At 37.0% G+C, this 19447-nt stretch overlaps 1 protein-coding gene across 1 annotated transcript in view; it reads right to left on the reverse strand.

The window, feature by feature from the left end:
* The window catches only part of UIMC1 (ubiquitin interaction motif containing 1), a 142737-nt gene that overhangs the window by 78813 nt on the left and 44477 nt on the right, over positions 1–19447 (reverse strand). Inside the window, exon 3 of the mRNA XM_061188509.1 lies at positions 9692–9776. Coding sequence (XP_061044492.1) covers positions 9692–9776 — 85 coding nt within the window. The remainder of the gene's footprint in view (positions 1–9691; positions 9777–19447) is intronic.

Consider the following 19447-nt stretch of genomic DNA (forward strand, 5'->3'; position numbering starts at 1 on the left):
TAAAGAGATTAATTCTCCTAGAAGACATAACAATCCTTAATGTGTATGTGCCTAACAAAAGAGTGTCATTGGTGAGGCAAAAAATGATAGAACTGCAAGGAGAAATAGATGACCCACTATCACAGTTGGAAATATCAACCCCCCTCTAACACAAATGGACACATCCAGCAGGTAGAAAATCAGTAAGGATATAGTTTAACTCAACAACACCATCAATCAATTGAATACAATAGACATCTACAGACTACTCCAATCAAGAACAACAGAACACACATTCTTCTCAAGCTCACACAGAACATTCACCAAGACAAACCATGTTCTGGGCCATAAAACACACCTTAAATTTAAAGCAAGAGAAATCATGCAATGTCTATACTCAGACCACAGTGGAATTAAACTAAAAATCAATAACAGAAAGAAAACAGGAACATGCCAAAATACATGAAGATTAAACAACATACTTCTAAATAACTCATGGGTCAAAGAAGAAATCTCAAGAGCAATATAAAAATACTTCGAATCAAATGAAAATGAAAAATGCATCTTATCAAAATTTGCAGGATGCAGCAAAAGCAGTGCCTAGAGGAGAGTTACAGCATTAACTGCATAGACTGGGAAAGATGATCTAAAATCAATCGTCTACGTCTATACCTTAGGGCAGGGGTCCCCAAACCCTGGGCCGCAGACCAGTCCACGGCCTGTTACAAACCGGGCCGCACAGCAGGAGGTGACCGGCAGGCAAGTGAGCGAAGCTTCATCTGCTGCTCCCCATCACTCGCATTACTGCCTGAACCATACCCCCCTGCTCCCCAGTCCATGTAAAAACTGTCTTCCAGGAAACTGGTCCCTGGTGCTAACAAGATTAGGGACTGCTGCCTTAGGGAACCAGAAAAAAAAAAAGTACATTAAATACAAAGTAAGCAGAAAAAAAAATAAGAATTACAGCAGAAATCAATGAAATTGAAATCAAGAAATAAGTAGAGAAAATGAACCAAACCAAAAGCTGGTTCTTTAAAAAAAAGAAAAAAAAATCAATAAAATTGATAAACTACTAGCTAGGCTGACTAAAAAAAGAGAGGGCACAAATTACTAGTACCAGAAATAAAAAAGTGGACATCGCTACAGATCTCATGGACATTAAAAAAATAATAAAGGAATACTATGAACAACTCTATGCCCACAAATCTGATAACCTAGATGCAACAGACCAATTCCCTTTGAAAGACACAATCTGCCAACACTCACATGAGAAGAAATAGGCAGTCTGAATACACCTATATCTATTAAAGAAACAGAATCCATAATTAGCCTTCCACAACTAAAAGCAACAGGCCCAAACAGAGTCACTAATGAAATCTACCAAACATTTAAGGAAGAAATTATACAAATTCTATACAATCTCTTTCAGAGGACAGAAGCAGAGGGAATACTTCCTAAGTCATTCTACGTGACCATCATTAAACCTAACACTAAAACTAGACAAAAACATTATAAGAAAACTAGACCAGTATCTTGCATGAACACAGATACAAAAATCCTCAACAAATAGTAGCAAATTAAATCTAACAATGTATAAAAAGAATTATACACCATGACCAAGTGGGATTTATCCCAGATGTGCATGCTAGTTCAACACTCAAAAATTAATTAATGTAGTGCAACACATAAACAGGACAAAAAAGAAAAATCACATGATCATATTCAATAGATTCAGAAAAAGCACTGGACAAAACCAAACACTAATTCACGATAAAAATTTTCCATAAACTAGGAATAGAGAACATTCTCAACTTGATAGAGAATATCTATAAAAACGCTACAGCCAACATCATACTAAATGGTGAAAACTCAAAGCTTTCCCACTAAGAACGGGAAAAAGGCTAGGATGTCCCTTCTTATCACTCCTTTTCAACACTGTACTGGACATACCAGCTAATGCAATAAGACAAGAAAAGGAAATAAACAATATACAGACTAGGAAAGAGAAAAATAAAACTGTCTTTGTTCACAAATGACACTATCATCTAAGTAGAAAATCCAATAGAATCTACAAAACAATTCCTGGAACTATTAAGTAATTATAGTAAGGTTATGGTATACAGGTTAATATAAAATAGCCAATCACATTCCATATACCAGCAATGAACAAGTGTGATTTGAAATTTAAAACACAATAGCATTTACATTGCTAATGAAATAATGCACAAGATCTATAAGAGGAAAACTAGAGAACTCTAATGAACAAAGTCAAATAAGAATTAACTAAATAAAGGGATATTCCATGTTCATGGATAGAAAGACTCAGTAATGTCAAGATATCAGTTTTTCGCAAACTGATCTGTAGATTCAATACATTCCAAATCAAAATTCCAACAAGTAATTTTGTGGATACCAACAAACTTATTCTAAACTTTATATGGAGAGGGCAAAAGATCCAGAATAGTCAACACAATATTGAAGGAAAAGAACGAAGTTGGAGGGCTGATGCTACCTGACTTTAAAACCTACTACATAGGGCTTCCCTGGTGGCGCAGTGGTTGAGAATCTGCCTGCCAATGCAGGGGACACGGGTTCGAGCCCTGGTCTGGGAAGATCCCACATGCCGCGGAGCAAATGGGCCCATGAGCCACAACTACTGAGCCTGCGCGTCTGAAGCCTGTGCTCCGCAACAAGAGAGGCCGCGATAGTGAGAGGCCCGCGCACCGCGATGAAGAATGGCCCCTGCTTGCCGCAACTAGAGAAAGCCCTCGCACAGAAACGAAGACCCAACACAGCCAAAAATAAAAATAAATTAATTAATTTAAAAAAACAAAAAACCTACTACATAAAGCTACAGTAATCAAAACAGTGTGGAATTGGCGAAAGAACAAATAGATCAATGGAACAGAAGAGAGAGCCCAGAAATAGACCCACATAAATATAGTCGCCTGATTTTTACAAAGGAGCAAAGACAATACAATGAAGCAAAGGGATTATCTTCAACAAATGTTGCTGGAACAACTGGACATTTCATATACCAAAAACTGAATCTAGACAAAGATCTAACACCATTCCCAAAATTAACTCACTGGATCATAAACTGATATGTGAAACACAAAACTATAAAACTCCTGGAAAATAACACAGAAAACCTAGATGACATTAGGTATGGCAATGACTTTTTAGATTATATCTAAAGGCATGATCCATGAAAGAAGTAAATAAGCTGGATGTCATTAAAATTAAAAACTCCTGCTCTGCAAAAGACAATGTTGTAAGAATAAGAAAACAAGCCACAGACTGGGTGAAAATATTTGCAAAAGACATATCTGATAAAGGACTGTTATCCAAGATATACAAAGAACTCTTAAAACTCAACTGTAAGAAAATAAACACAACTAAAAAGTGGGCCAAAGACTTTAACAGACAACTCACCAAGATGATATACAGAGCAAACAAGCATACAAAAAGATATTCCACATCATATATCATCAGCAAAATGCAAATTGAAAAAAGGAGATATCACTGCACAACTACTAGAATGGTCAAGTTCTGGAACACTGACAACACCAAATGCTGGTGAGGATATGGAGTAACAGGAACTCTCATTCATTGCTGGTGGGAATGTAAAATGGTATAGCCACTTTGGAAGAGAGATTGGTGCTTTCTTACAAAACTAAATATACTCTTAGCGTACTCAGCAATCATGTTCCTTGGTATTTACCCAAAGGAGTTAAAAACTCATGTCCACCCCAAAACCTGCACAGAGATGTTTATTCCAGCTTTATTTTTAATTGCCAAAACTTGGAAGCAACCAAATGTCTTTCAGTAGGTGAAGAGATAAATAAACTATGGTAGAGTCAGACAGTGGAATATTATTCAGTGCTAAAAAAAAAAAAGATCTACCAAAGCATGAAAAGACACAGAGGAAACTTAAATGCATATTACTAAGTGAAAGAAGCCAATCTGAAAAGGTTATATACCGTATGACTCCAACTATGTGACATTCTGGAAAAGGCAAAACTATGAAGACAGTAAAAAGATCAGTTGTTGTCACAGACTGGCAGGGGAAGTAGGGTAGGGATGAATAGGTGGAGCACAGAGAATTTTTAAGGCAGTGAAAATACTGTTTGATACCATAATAATGGATACATGTCATTATATATTTCTCAAAACCCATCGAATGTATAACACCAAGAGTGAACCCTAGTGTAAACTACAGACTTAGGGTGATTATAATATGTCAATGTAGGTACATCAATTGTAACAAATCTATCACTTTGATAGGAGAAGTTGATAATGGAGGAGGCTATGTATGTGTGAGGTCAGAGGGTATGTAAGAAATCTCTGTACCTTGTCCTCAGTTTTGCTGTAACCTAAAACAGCTCTAATAAAATAAAGTCTTAATGAAAGTTATACACACAAACACATACAGGCTGAGAATTTTCCAAAGTAAATAGAGATCTCAAATCAGACCTCAAATCACAGATCCAAAAAGACTATCAAGAAAAATACATTCCATGACCCCACAAAAAACTCATACCTAAACATCATATTCAAATTGGTAAAAAAAAACAAAGATACAGACTATATTGAAGGAAGCCAGAGAGAAAAACATGTTACATTCAAAAGAACAAAGATGAGGATTAAAGCCAACTTCTCATGAAAAACTCTGCAGCCAGAAAATAATAAAGTGACATCTTAAAAATGATGAAAGAAAAAACTGTCAAACCATATCCTATAGCCAGGGAAGTATTTCTCAAAAATGAAGGAGATTCAATCTACCACTTTCAGTAAAAAGGAGAACTAAGCAGAACATCAAGTAAATAGAAGACAAACAACATTATAATCCAACCAGACCAAATAGATATCTACAGAACACTCTGTCCAAAAGTAGCAGAATAAACATTTTCCTCAAGTGCACAAGAAGTATTCTCCAGGACAGAACATATGATGGTGATAAAACAAGCCTCAACAAACACAGAAAGATAAAAAACATACAAAGTATGTTTTCCAACATAATGAGTGAAATTGTAAATAACAGAAGGAAGAAATTTGGGGAGTGGACAAATACGTGGAAATTAAACAAAACACTCCTAAATAACCAATGGGTGAAAGAAAAAATTACAATGGGAAAGTAGAAAATACTTTGAGATGAATGAAAATGAAAATATGTCTTAAAAACTTAAACGATTTAGCTAAAGCAATACTTAAAGGGAAATTTACATCTATCTAATGCCTATATTAAAAAAGAAAGATCTCAAACAAATAACCTAAACTTCCACTAGACACAGAAAAAAAAAGAGCAAACTAAACCTAAAGAAAACAGAAAAAAAACAAAATAATAAATAGAGGAGAAATTAATAAAAAATAGTAAAACAAGAAAAATCAATGAGATGAAAAGTTGGTTTTTTGAAAACTAAAAAAATTGACAAACTTTCAGTTAGATTTGAGCAGGGGGAAAAAAGAAGACTCAAATAACTAAAAGCAGAATGGCAGTGGAGACATTACTAACAAATACAAAAATAAAAGACAAACTGCCAAAGCTGACTTGAGAAAAAATATAAAATCTGAACAGAACTACAAAAGATAAGAAACTGAGGACTTCCCTGGTGGTGCAGTAGTTAAGAATCCGCCTGCCAATGCAGGGGACACGGGTTCGAGCCCTGGTCCAGGAAGATCCCACATGCCTCAGAGCAACTAAGCCTGTGTGCCACAACTACTAAGCCTGCACTCTAGAGCCCACACGCCACAACTACTAAAGCCCACGCGCCTAGAGCCTGTGCTCCACAACATGAGAAGCCACTGTAATGAGAAGCCCGCGCACCGCAACGAAGAGTAGACCCTGCTCACCACAACTAGAGAAAGCCCGCACACAGCAATGAAGACCCAGTGCAGCCAAATATAAATAAATACATTTAAAAAAAAATTGAATTAGTAATCAAAAACTATCTACCAAGAAAAGCCTAGGCCCAGATGGCTTCACTGGTGAATTCTGTCCAACAATTAAAGAAAAATAATACTAAATCTTCACAATCTTTTCCAAATATAGAACAGGAGGGAACAATGTTCAACTCATTCTGTGAGGCCAGTATTAGCCTGATACCAAATCCAGACAAAGACATCACAAGAAAACTACAGAACAATATCTCTTATGAATGTAAATGCAAAAATTCTCAACATAATGTTAGCATACCAAATCTAGAAATAATATAAAAAGATTACACACTATGACAGAGTAGAATTCATCCCAGAAATGGAAGGTTGACTTAACATATGAAAATCAATTAATACACCAAATTGACAAAAGACAAAACCCATATGATCATCTCAATAGACACAGAAAAAGCCTTTGACAAAATACAACACCGCTTCATGATAAAAACATTTTTAAATGGTTATAAATGGCTAAAGTAGTATATTTTATGTTACGTGTATTTTACAATAAAAATATTTTTAATAAGCAAAGAAACGACCAATAAGCACATGAAAAGATGCTCAACATCATTAGTCATTAGAGAAATGCAAATCAAAACCACAATGAGATACCATTTCACACCCTCTAGGATGGCTGTAATGGGGAAAAAAAGAAAAAGGAAAATAACTGTTGGCAAGGATATGGAGAAACTGGAACTCTCATACAATGCTGGTGGAAATGTAAAATGGTGCAGCCATTTCAGAAAGCAATCTTGCAGTTTCTCAAACAATTAAATATTGAGTTACCATATGACCCAGGAATTCCAGTCCTAGCTATATTACTCAAGAGAAATGGAAACATACAGCCACAGAAAAACGAGTACTTGAATGTTCACAGCAACTTTAGTCGATAACCAAAGAGGAGAAACAACTCAAATATCCATCAAATGATGACTATATAAACAAAACATGGTACAGCGATATAGTGGAATAATATCTGGCAACAAAGGAATGAAGTACTAATACATGCCAAAACATAGATGAACCTGAAAAAATTAAGTAAAAAAACCAGTCATGAAAGACTACATATTACATGATTCCATTTATATGGAATGCCCAGAATACGTAAATCTATAAAGACAGAAAGTAAATTAATAGTTGCTTAGGGTTGGGTGGGATGAGGGCTTTGGGTTACTGGTTAAGTGTATAGGGTTTCTTTCTGGAGTGATGAGAGCATTCTAGAATTAGACTGTGGTGATGGTTACACAACTCTGTTAATATACTAAAACCCACTGTATACTTTCAATGATGAAAGTATTATATGATGAATAAATTGAGTATGTGAGTTACATCTCAGTAAAGCAATTACCATAAAAATGGAGAAACACATTTTCAGACAAAAATAAAATAGAGAATTAATTGGTCTACATTAAATTAAGTGATAAAGGAAGCTCTTCCAGCAGAAAAAACATGATACTGGACAGAAACTGGGACCTACACAAAGAAATAAAAAGCCCTTGATGGCACAAATAAAGGAAAATATAGAATTCTTTATTTTTTATTTCCATTGCTCTAAAAGTCATTTAACTATCTAAAGCAAATTAGTATCGATGTATTGTGTGTTATAATATATGCAAAAGTAAAACGTATGGTAAAAATAACACAAAGGAGGGTAGAAAGGAATCGGGAGTCTTTACACTAGGGAATCTTTATACTACGTGTGAAACAATATGACATTATTTGAAGGTAACTGTGATTAATTAAACATGTATACTGTAAACTCTAGAGCAACCACTAAATATTTTTAAAAAGAGATATAAGGTAAGTAAATAGTAGAAATTAAATGGAATCATAAAATAATACTCAACAAATACAAAAAAAGAACAGAAAAAGAAAAAACAAAGAACAATTGGAACAAATAAATAGCTTTCAATCCAACTACATCAATAATTACATTAAATATAAACGTAAAGGACAATTAAAAAGACTGAAATTGTCAGGCTGAATTTTAAAAAAAATTAAAAAGATTGTAAGACTGGGAAAAAAAGCATGACACAATTATACAAAAACGTGAAACACAGACAGCAAGCAAACAACTATCAAGAGTCTACCAATGGTGACAAAAACCTAACTATCAACTGATAAAGATTATTGCACCTCAAAAAGTAACTATTATCAATAATTCTCAAGACTGAAAATAACTTGAGTACATTCAACAGATCTAACCATAGTGACAGCCACCTCTAGATATAACACAATGATTTAGCAACAACAACAAAAATTATGGTTAATTTTATAAGGCTGAGAATTATACCTTAAATCACCAAAATTCAAATTAACAGTGAAAAAAATCCTTCTTTATCTTCAATCAATTGTTGTAATAATTTCAGCTAGTTATCATAGTTTTTGAAAACTTCACTGAAATCCTTAAACATCTCACATGACATTAAAATGCAAAAATATAGTAATTATTAAACGACTTCACAATTGAGTAACAAAGTCAGAAGAGAAAAAACTTCCAACAAAGGATTTCTCTGATATTGTGATTTATAATAATAAATATATACCTAATCTTTGCCCCTGGCCCTGGCACAGAGCTCCTAATACCCTTGGAATTTCCTCAATGAAAAGAGCAATAAAGGTGTCTTTTGTTATTCATGTAACAATCCCCTCTTCGGCACACCAGAGACTATGTTAATGAACTTACTTTTGGAAAGACCCTAAGGATGGGGGCTGGTCGACAGGGGAACCAACCAAGGTACTAGAGGATTAGAACTTTCATTCCAACTTCCCAACGTCCAGGGAAGGGAGAGGGGCTGGCTGGAAGTTGAACCAATCACCAATGGCCAATGATTTAATCAACCATACCTGCATAATGAAGCCTCCATAAAAATACCTGAACTACAATGTTCGGTGAGCTTTGAGGTTGGTAAATATGTGTGTGTACTGGGAGGGTGACATACCTGGAGAGGACATGGAGATCCGCACCCCTTTTCCTATACCTTGCCCTATGTATCTCTTCCATCTAGCTGTTCCTGAGTTATACCCTTTATAACAAACCAGTCATCTAATAAGTAAACTGTTTCCCTGAATTTTGAGAGCCATTTTAGCAAATTAATCAAACCCAAGAAAGGGGTCATGGGAACCTCTGATTTTTAGCAAGTCAGTCAGAAGCACAGGTAACAACCTGGACTTGCAACTGCCGTCTAAAAGAAGGGGTAGTCCTGCAGAATTAAGCTCTTAACTTGTGGGATCTGAGAGTGTCAGATTTCCTTAAATTGTAGGGCACCCAGTGTCTGCCACAGAGCTGGAGAACCGTTTGGTGTGGGGGAAAAAAAAACCCTACACATTTGATGACCAGAGTGAAGTGTTAAGAATACAGGAAACACACAGAAGAGTTTTTCCCTAAAAATTTTAATGAACAAGAGTAAAGCACACCATTATTGGAGCCACTAAGTGACTTTCTAAGTGTTATCTGCATGTTATTGATGAGGAAACAGAGGTAGGCTGAAAGTAGTGGCTTGCCTAAAGTCCACATAGTAAGGTGAAGCAAGGATTCAAATCCAAGTGTGCCTAACTCTGAAAGTCATATTTTTAATTTCAACATTGTCTTTAATAAGTCAGTTGTATATGCTATAGGTTAACTGTGATCCCTACAAATTTTAATGGAACCCAGAATTAACAGGAAGCACACACAACCTTATTCAGAGAAACCTCTTCCTAATGAAGAAACCAGTGTCAAGTCTATGATTGTTGTAATTTCCAAACCATTCTCAACACAAAAATGAAAACATACGTGCAATTTTTCTTTTAGCCAAACACTTTGCTCTATTCGACTGTTTTGTCTTCATTTTCTGCAATCCATTCTCCTCCTTTGGTTCCTGTTGCAAAACAAGAAATATGATCAGGGTGACTGCCATTAAAAGTAGTACTCTTTCTACCTCCTCTACAGCCAACAGAGGCCACTGAGCCTCTGAAGAATCAGTGGTGGTTGTAAATGTTCACAGAAGACATCAGAAAAAGATTCTTATGGTAGAAAAAGGAAAATGTAGACTCAGAACCAATAAAAATTAAAAATCATAATATACTGACGTAATTATCTGTCATATAGAAGCTCATGTAAAATTGGTCCATCTGCAAAATACCAGCAAGTACGCACCCAAGTTCAGAGAAAGCTTGATGCAAGGTTTAAAAATCAATAATAAAGTTTAAACTCAGTGCATAGTCACTTATTTTAAATCAGTACTTTTAAAAGCAACAGAACAACTGAGGAAAAGCATGCAACATATTTATCAGACAAAGGGCTAATTTTCCTTATATATAGAGCTCTTATAAATCAATACAGAGACCAATATTTAACCTCCTCCCATAGGCAAGGAATATGATAAAACACTTCATAGAAAAACATACACAGGGGCTCATAAGTATGCAAATCATAATTATATAGATACTTTTTTAAACCTATACTAATAGTAAAAGTGAAAATGTTTTATAAAACACTTATTGTGGGGTAACAAGTACTGTCATACCACTGATGGAATACAATGGATGCAAATCATTATTTTGTGCACCTGGAACTAATACAGCATTGTAGGTAAATTATACTTCAATTACTGTGTGTGTGTGTGTGTGTGTGTGTGTGTGTTTGTGTGTGTCAACACTGGGAGGAAATGCATCAAAATGCTAATGGTGGGCTTCCCTGGTGGTGCAGTGGTTGAGAGTCTGCCTGCCAATGCAGGGGACATGGGTTCCAGCCCTGCTCTGGGAGGATCCCACATGCCGCGGAGCGACTAGGCCCGTGAGCCACAACTACTGAGCCTGCGCGTCTGGAGCCTGTGCTCCGCAACAAGAGAGGCCGCGATAGTGAGAGGCCCGCGCACCACTATGAAGAGTGGCCCCCGCTTGCCGCAACTAGAGAAAGCCCTCGCACAGAAACGAAGACCCGACACAGCCGAAAATAAATATAAAAATAAATAAATTAATTTAAAAAAAAATGCTAATGGTGGGACCTCCTTGGTGGTCCAGTGGTAAAGAATCTGCCTTGCAATGCAGGGGACGTAGGTTCAATCCCTGGTCAGGGAACTAAGATCCCACGTGCCGTGGGGCAGCTAAGCCCATGTGCCACAACTACTGGGATCACGTGCCTCAACTACAGCCCATGTGCTGCAAACTACAGAGCCCACGCGCTCTGGAACCCGCGTGCCACAACTAGAGAAGAGAAAACCTGCACGCCACAACTAGAGAGAAGCCCACGCACCACAATGAAGAGGCCACACACCACAACAAAAGATCCCGTGTGCCTCAACAAAAGATCCTGCGTGCCGCAACTAAGACCCGACGCAGCCAAAAATAAATTAAATAAATAAATAATAAATAAATCTTTAAAAAATAATAATAATTTAAAAATGCTAATGGTGGTTATGTCTAGAGGGTGGGGATTATGGGTGATTATCATGTTTTAGTTTAGGTTTCTATGTATTTCTAATTGCCTGCAATTAACAAGTATTGCTTGTAAAATGAGGAAGAAAACAAACGTCATTAAAAATGAAAAAAAGAATACAGGCAAAGGTGATCCAATAAGTGTATAATTGGGGTCTCTGAAGAAGAAAACAAAACAATGAAAAAGACTAACATAAACACTATAATCAAAAATAATTTATAAGGGAGAAAACACCTGAATCTACAAACTGAAAGTATATACGATTTACCTGGGAAAATGGACCCTGAACAGTCAATTTCCAGACATATACTAATATACCTATCTCACCCAAGAAAAATTCTTAAAGCATGCAGACTAACAAAAAGGCCTAATCACTTACCAAAAAAAGGAAAATAAACTGGACTTATTAAATGCAACATACGAAGCAAAAAAACAAGAAGGCAGCATTTTAAAGAAATTCAAGGGAAAAAATATATTTTTAAACCAAGGATTTTGGATTCCAACAAGCAGTCTTTCAGATATCAAGACTATAGAAAAACAGTATCAAACACATAAGAACTCAGGAAATATTATACTCACAAGGCCTACTTGTCAAATCTAATTAAAAACAAGCACTATTCAACTAAAAAATGATTAGAGAAACTTGGCAAAAGAACTGATAGTGAATATTTAATATATTAAATTTTAGAACTAAGCCTAAAACTACAGGTGAGAACAGAAAAAAGCATGTAAATATTATATGTAGAAATGATGCAACTAATAAATGAGAGAAGACAGAAGTGGAAAACAGAATAAGTTCATTGACTATTGCATGCACTATAAGTGAAAGTCAAAGGATACTATTTATAACTGACAAGCCAGATCATAGAAAGCTAAATTTTTAAAAATAAGGAAGAAAGGAGCTATAAAAGTCATTAATATAAACTCTGGGCTTCCCTGGTGGCTCAGTGATTAAGAATCCGCCTGCCAATGCAGGGGACATAGGTTCGAACCCTGGTCCGGGAAGATCCCACATGCCACGGAGCAACTAAGCCCGTGCACCACAACTACTGAGCCTGTGCTCTAGAGCCCGCGAGCCACAACTACTGAGCCCATGCACCACAACTACTGAAGCCCACGCACCTAGAGCCCGTGCTCTGCAACAAGAGAAGCCACCGCAATGAGAAGCCCGCGCACCGCAACAAAGAGTAGCCCCCACTCGCCGCAACCAGAGAAAGCCCATGCACAGCAACGAAGACCCAACGCAGTCAAAGATAAATAAATAAATAAATTAAAAGAAAAAAAAGATAAACTCTAAAACAAAAAACAAAATTATAGGAAGAATAATTCCTGTAACATGGAAGTGAATATCTGTTACCAGTGGGGGGTGAGGGAGGGAGGGAGGTGAAGGAGATGGGAAGAAATTTTATTTTTAAATATTGTGCAAAGATGTAAAATTATACTTTCCAATATGTTAAAGCCAACTTAATCTAAGTTTCATAAACATGTTAAAATAATTCATATTTCAATAAAGGGCAAACACCTGTATGAAGATTCTTGAAAAAATCATGGAAAATGCATTTTTTAATATGGAGTTTTACATAAGGGAACATGCATTAATATAAAGCAACATTATCCAACAATATTAATTTTCTGCCCTACTTCACTTGCTCTGAGCCCTCTTGATATATATCATCAATTGGAAAACTCTATCAACTGTGTTTGGTGATTTGCATCCAGTGTGACACTTTGATGTTTTATTCATCTGCTTGAAATTGAATTATTTTTCCTAAAAATAAATAAATAAAACAAAAAACATATACCAAAAAATACGCCAAAAGCAGAGCACCAAAAATCAAAGAATATAGAAAAAGAAATATAGCGAATATAACAGAATCTAAGATAATTCAACTCAAAGCTATATATGAGACTGTGTTATAATAAAGTGATCCAGAATGGCTGAAAATGAAAGGTCTAGAAGATAATGGTAATCACCTAAATCTGAATCTCTCCACATATCATCCCAGAAAAAACCACAAGACCAACAAGGATCAAAAATAACACCATCTATGACCAATGCCTTCAGCATTATTAGGAGACAAAACATACCACAAACTTCAAATAACCAGCGAGCAGAGAAATAAACAACCAATTCTAACAGAGCTCCCACTGCTGCTGCCAGTCTGTGAGTACACAGAACAGAGAAAGGGAAGGCTTAAGAGACTCCATGAAAAATAAGAAAAAGAGATGAAAAACTTAAAGCACAGACAAAATCACCTTCAGAATTAGAATGTCCCACACTAAGGCCAAACACTGGTCCAAGATGTGGTACTTCACACAGACAGCTACATTTTAAAGGGCTTGAAAGTGAGAGGAACAATAGTGGCAACCACAGAGATGCACTGCTACTGGAAAAGAGGGAGATACACAAAGAAGAGGTGGTACCCCTCAGATTCATGGAAGAAAAAGAAAGGAGGAAAAATAATGAAGGGTCCTGAAGAAAAAAACTGAAACATGCCAACGTCTCCTCCCCACCCTCCCAGTACACTAATATCAACAATACCATCCATAAAAGAAACTGTACTTCACTATACTGAAGTACACTAAAGTGACAAAAGGGAAACTTTTGTCCAGGAAATGATAAGAATAAAAGAAGAAATTCCAAACTAAGCAACTATAAAACAAAAACAGAAAATGCAAATAAAAACATTTCAGTTTATGAACATTCTCCTCTAATCACCAACCCAGAAAAAGAAATTAACACATTCCAAACAAATTTGAAAGAATCATCTCCAGGTTAAGAAAAACCTAGAATCAGGGGCTTCCCTGGTGGCACAGTGGTTAAGAGTCTGCCTGCCAATGCAGGGGACACAGGTTCGAGCCCTGGTCTGGGAAGATCCCACATGCCGCGGAGCAACTGGGCCCGTGAGCCACAACTACTGAGCCTGCGCGTCTGGAGCCTGTGCTCCACAACAAGAAAGGCCGCGATAGTGAGAGGCCCGCGCACCGCGATGAAGAGTGGCCCCCGCTTGCTGCAACTAGAGAAAGCCCTCGCACAGAAACGAAGACCCAACACAGCCAAAAATAAATAAATAAATAAATAAATAATAAAAATAAAGGAATTCCTTAAAAAAAAAAAATGGAATAAAAACCTAAACATAGGACCAGATACCATAAAACTCCTAGAGTAAAACATAGGCAAGATGCTCTTTAACATAAATCGCAGCAATATCTTTTTGGATCCATCTCCTTGAGTAATGAAAATAAAAATAAACAAATGGGACCTAATTAAACTTAAAAGCTTTTGCACAGCAAAGGAAACTATAACAAAACGAAAAGACAACCTACAGAAAGGGAGAAAATATTTGCAAACAATGCAACCAACAAGAGATTAATTTCCAAAATATACAAACAGCTCATATAGCTCAATATCAAAAAAACAAACAACCCAGTCAAAAAATGAGCAGAAGACCTAAATAGACATTTCTCCAAAGAAGACATACAGATGGCCAAAAGGCAGATGAAAAGATGGTCAACATCACTAATTATTAGAGAAATGCAAATCAAAAGTACAATGAGGGGACTTTCCTGGTGGTCCAGTCGTTAAGAATCTGCCTTGCAATGCAGGAGATCCAGGTTCTACCCCTGGTCGGGGAAACAAGATCCCACATGCCGTGGGGCAACTTAAGCCCACACACTGCAACTACTACTGAGCCCAGTGCTCTACAGCCCACACGTCACAACCAGAGAGCCCTTGTGCCACAACTACTGAGCCTGCGCGCCACAACTAGAGAGAAGCCCGTGTGCTGCAAAGAAAGATCTTGCATGCCACCATGAAGATCCCACGTGCCACAATAAGGCCCGATGCAGCCAAACAAATCAAAAAAAAAAAAAAAAAAAAGGACAGTGAGGTATCAACTCACACCAGTCAAAATGGCCATCATCAAAAAGTCTACAAATAAATGCTGGAAAGGGTGTGGAGAAAAAGGAACCCTCCTACACTGCTGGTGAGAATGTAAATTGGTACAGCCACTATGGAGAACAGTTTGGAGGTTCCTTAAAAAACTAAAAATAGAGCTACCATATGATCCTGCAATCCCACTCCTAGACATATACCCAGAGAAAACCATTATTTCTAAAAGATTCATGCACCAAAATGTTCACTGCAGCACTATTTACAATAGCCAAGACATGAAAGCAACCTAAATGTCCATCAACAGATGAATGGATAAAGAGATGTGGTATATATATATATATATATATATATATATACAATGGAATATTACTCAGCCATAAAAAAAGAATGAAATAATGCCATTTTCAGCAACATGGATGGACCTAGAGATTATCATACTAAGTGAAATAAGCCAGACAAAGACAAATATCATAGGATATTGCTTATATGTGCAATCTAAAAAAAAAAAAAAGACACAAGTGAACTTATTTCCAAAACAGAAAGAGGCTCACAAACACAGAAAACCAAAAGGGAAAGGGTGGTGGAGGAGGGATAAATTAGGAGCCTGGGATTAACATATACACAATACTATGCATAAAATATATAACCAACAAGGACCTACTGCAGAGCACAGGGGACTATTCTCCATATTTTGTAATAATTTATAACTGAATTGCTGTGCTATACACCTGAAACTTACACAATACTGTAAATCAACTATACTTCAGTTAAAAATTAAAAAAAAAAAAAAAGAAGTTGAAAGAATATTCAAGTGAATAGTTATTATAACCATGAGACCTAGGTTAGGTAAGAAGGAAAGTGAGGACATGACAGGATGATGGACAATGAGAAGGTGATAGCCTGGAATTAGACGTCCTAGTGGGGCTGAAGGATTATTGGAGTTAGGGTATTAGAAGGAGTGAGTTGGAAAAGATAGGTGGTGGTGATCTTGGAAGTGGCATGATTATTATTGACAGGCTCAATCAGGGTTCCTCACTGGAACCACAGAACACAAAAAATGAATCGAATGTTTTCCTTACTTCTCCCAAGGATGGTACATAACTGGTTGGTACTATTCTAGATGCGGAGGACAGAGGCTAATGCATTACATACAATGGATGCCTGAGGACATTAGGCTTACTTCTCTCTCAGAAATCCCACTTGAGAAAGGCTGAGATGGTATGATCCATGGGAGCTGATAGCCAAAAGGTAAAGGAAGTGAGAGGACAGATACTGAATGAATCACAGCTTAGGTTGAACTACAGAAACTGCAACTTTCATATTCTTCAGTCTAATATGTACGTATTAAAATCACCAAGAATGATGGCAAGACTGGCAAAAAGAAAGACAGCAAGTGATATGTTAAAATTTTCAACGAATGGCAAGGAAAGGGGGTGGGGTGGGTGACCAGGAGGATAGTAGATGACTTCTTCAAGGTGGAGTAGCAGGCATAGCAGAATGGTTTGTGCTTCAAACTAGGTTTTCCAGTAGTCTGGAAGCAACAACGAGGAGTAAGAGGATACTTACCCCACCTCCAGGTCAGTGGTACTGTGTTGTAAGGAAGAAGAAACAGCCAGTACCTGAGAAGGTACAAGGAGAAGCAGTACGCTCAGAGGACAGCCATCTTTCAGTTCGAGCAAGAAGATGAAGAGAACTTCCACAGAGAGGGTTAAGAAGGTCGAGGATTTTTTTGATCACTGACCCAAATTCCAGAGGGCAGAGTCATTTTGAGAGCAGGAGTGGGAGACTGGGTCATATTAGAAAAGTGCCCCCAGATGACGGATTAGAGTCATGGGATGAGAATCTAGGTGATGAGAGAAGCTATGGGAAGCTTGAATTTCTTGGGGGTGTCCAAGGTAAGCAGATTTAAGGCAAGATAGGATTAGTCCAGGTTATCTTTTTTTTAAACTTTTTTTTTTAATGAGACATTGATTGAAGTAATTTTATTTTATTTATTTATTTATTTATTTTTGGCAGCGTTGGGTCTTCATTGCTGCATGCAGGCTTTCTCTAGTTGTGGCGAGCGGGGGCTACTCTTTGCTGCGGTGCGCGGGCTTCTCACTGAGGTGGCTTCTCTTGTTGTGGAACACGGGCTCTAGGTGCATGGGCTTCAGTAGTTGTGGCGCAAGGGTGCAGTAGTTGTGGCACACGGGCTTAGTTGCTCCGCGGCATGTGGGATCTTCCCGGACCAGGGCTCGAACCCGTGTCCCGTGCACTGGCAGGTGGATTCTTAACCACTGTGCCACCAGGGAAGTCCCCAGTCCTGGTTATCTTTTAAAGGAGCAGTACTAGCCAATGCCATGACAGAAATGTTCTATATCAGCAGGATCAAACATGGTAGCCACTAGTGCCTACTGAGCACTTGAAATGTGACTCATATGGCATTCACAAAAATGAAAAGAATATCAGTGAACTGTGGGACTATTTCAAGTGACCTAATACACAGGTAACTACAGTCCTTGTACAGGGCAAGGAACAAAATAACATTTGAAGAAATAATGACTGAGAACATTCCAAACTTGATGAAAACTATAAATCCACAGATCCAATAAGTTCTAAAACCCACAGGCACAAGAAGCATCTTTTTAAAAAAGCATAGTGGGACTTCCCTGGTGGTCCAGTGGTTAAGAATCTGCCCTCCAATGCAGGGGACACAGGTTCAATACCCGGTCGGGAGACTAAGATCCCACATGCTGTGGGGCAACTGAGCCCACAAGCCACAACTACAGAGCCCCCACACTCTGGAGCCCACACGCAATGAAAGATTCCAAATGCTGCAACTAAGACACAGCCATAAATAAATAAATAAATAAATATTAAAATTAAAAAAGAGTGAAAAGGCAAGTCACTCTGACAGAGCTGTCATACCTCACAGAATTTCTAGTCAGAATATGTATAAAAGAATACAAAAATAAATAAATAATAAATAAAAAAGCATATCATAATCAACTGTTAAAAACCGGTGTGATAGGGACTTTCCTGGTAGTAAGACTCCCCACTTCCACTGCAGAGGGCATGGGTTTGATCTCTGGAACCGCATGGAGCAGCCAAAAAAAAAAGATGAAAAAAAAAAACAAACACAAAAAACAGTGATAAAGGAAAAATCTTAAAGCCAGAGGAAAAAAATGAACACAGAGAAAAAATAAAGATTATACCAGATTTCTTGGAAACAATATAAGCAAGAAGACAGGGGAGCAAAATCTTTTAAAATACTGAAAGAAGAAAGTTAACTTACCTAAAATTCTTAAACCTACCAGCAAAATCTTTCAAAAATGAAGGCTGAGACTCACAGACATAGAAAACAAATTTATGGTTACAAAAGGGGAAAGGGGGCTGGGGAGAGGGATAAATTAGAAGGTTGCGATTAACATATACACACTACTATATACAAAACAGATAACCAACAAGGGCCTACTATATAGCACAGGGAACTATATTTTGCAATAAACTACAAGGGAAAAGAATCTGAAAAGGAATATATATAGAATATATATACGTATATAACTGAATATATATAACTGAATCACTCTGCTGTACCCCTGAAACTAACACGATATTGTAAATCAAGTATACTTCAATAAAAATAAATAAATAAAAATTTAAAGGTTAAAAAAAAAAAAATGAAGGCTACTAAATGTAATATGATATCCTGGATTAGATCCTGGAACAGAAATAGGTCAGTAGTGGAAAATCTGGTGAATCTGAATGAAGTCTAGAGTTTAACTGATGCAATAGTGTTAATGTCTTAGTTCTGAAAAATGCACCATGGTTATAATGTTAAAAAGATGTTAACGTTAGAAGAAAGTGAGTGAATGGTATAAAGAAACCTGTGTACTATCTTTCCAACATTTTAACAAATCTAAATTATTCCAAACTAAAAATTTTATTGAAAAAAAAAAGACAAAACAGAGACTTTTCAGATATACTAACACTGAAAGAATTAATTGCCAGCAGACCCACAAACAAAAAACAAAGTCCTTCAGGCAGCAGGACTGGATTGTGGGCCTCCCTCCGTTTAATTCATATGTTCAAGCCCTAACCCCTAATGTGATGGTATTTAGAGTTGCCTCCTTTGGGAGGTAATTATGACTAGATGAAGTCATTAAGGTGGGACCCTCATGATGGAATTAATGCCCTTATAAGAGGAAACACCAGAGAGCTTGCTGTCTTTCTCCCAG

This window comes from Eubalaena glacialis, chromosome 4 (assembly GCF_028564815.1).
Source record: "Eubalaena glacialis isolate mEubGla1 chromosome 4, mEubGla1.1.hap2.+ XY, whole genome shotgun sequence".
Taxonomy (NCBI): domain Eukaryota; kingdom Metazoa; phylum Chordata; class Mammalia; order Artiodactyla; family Balaenidae; genus Eubalaena; species Eubalaena glacialis.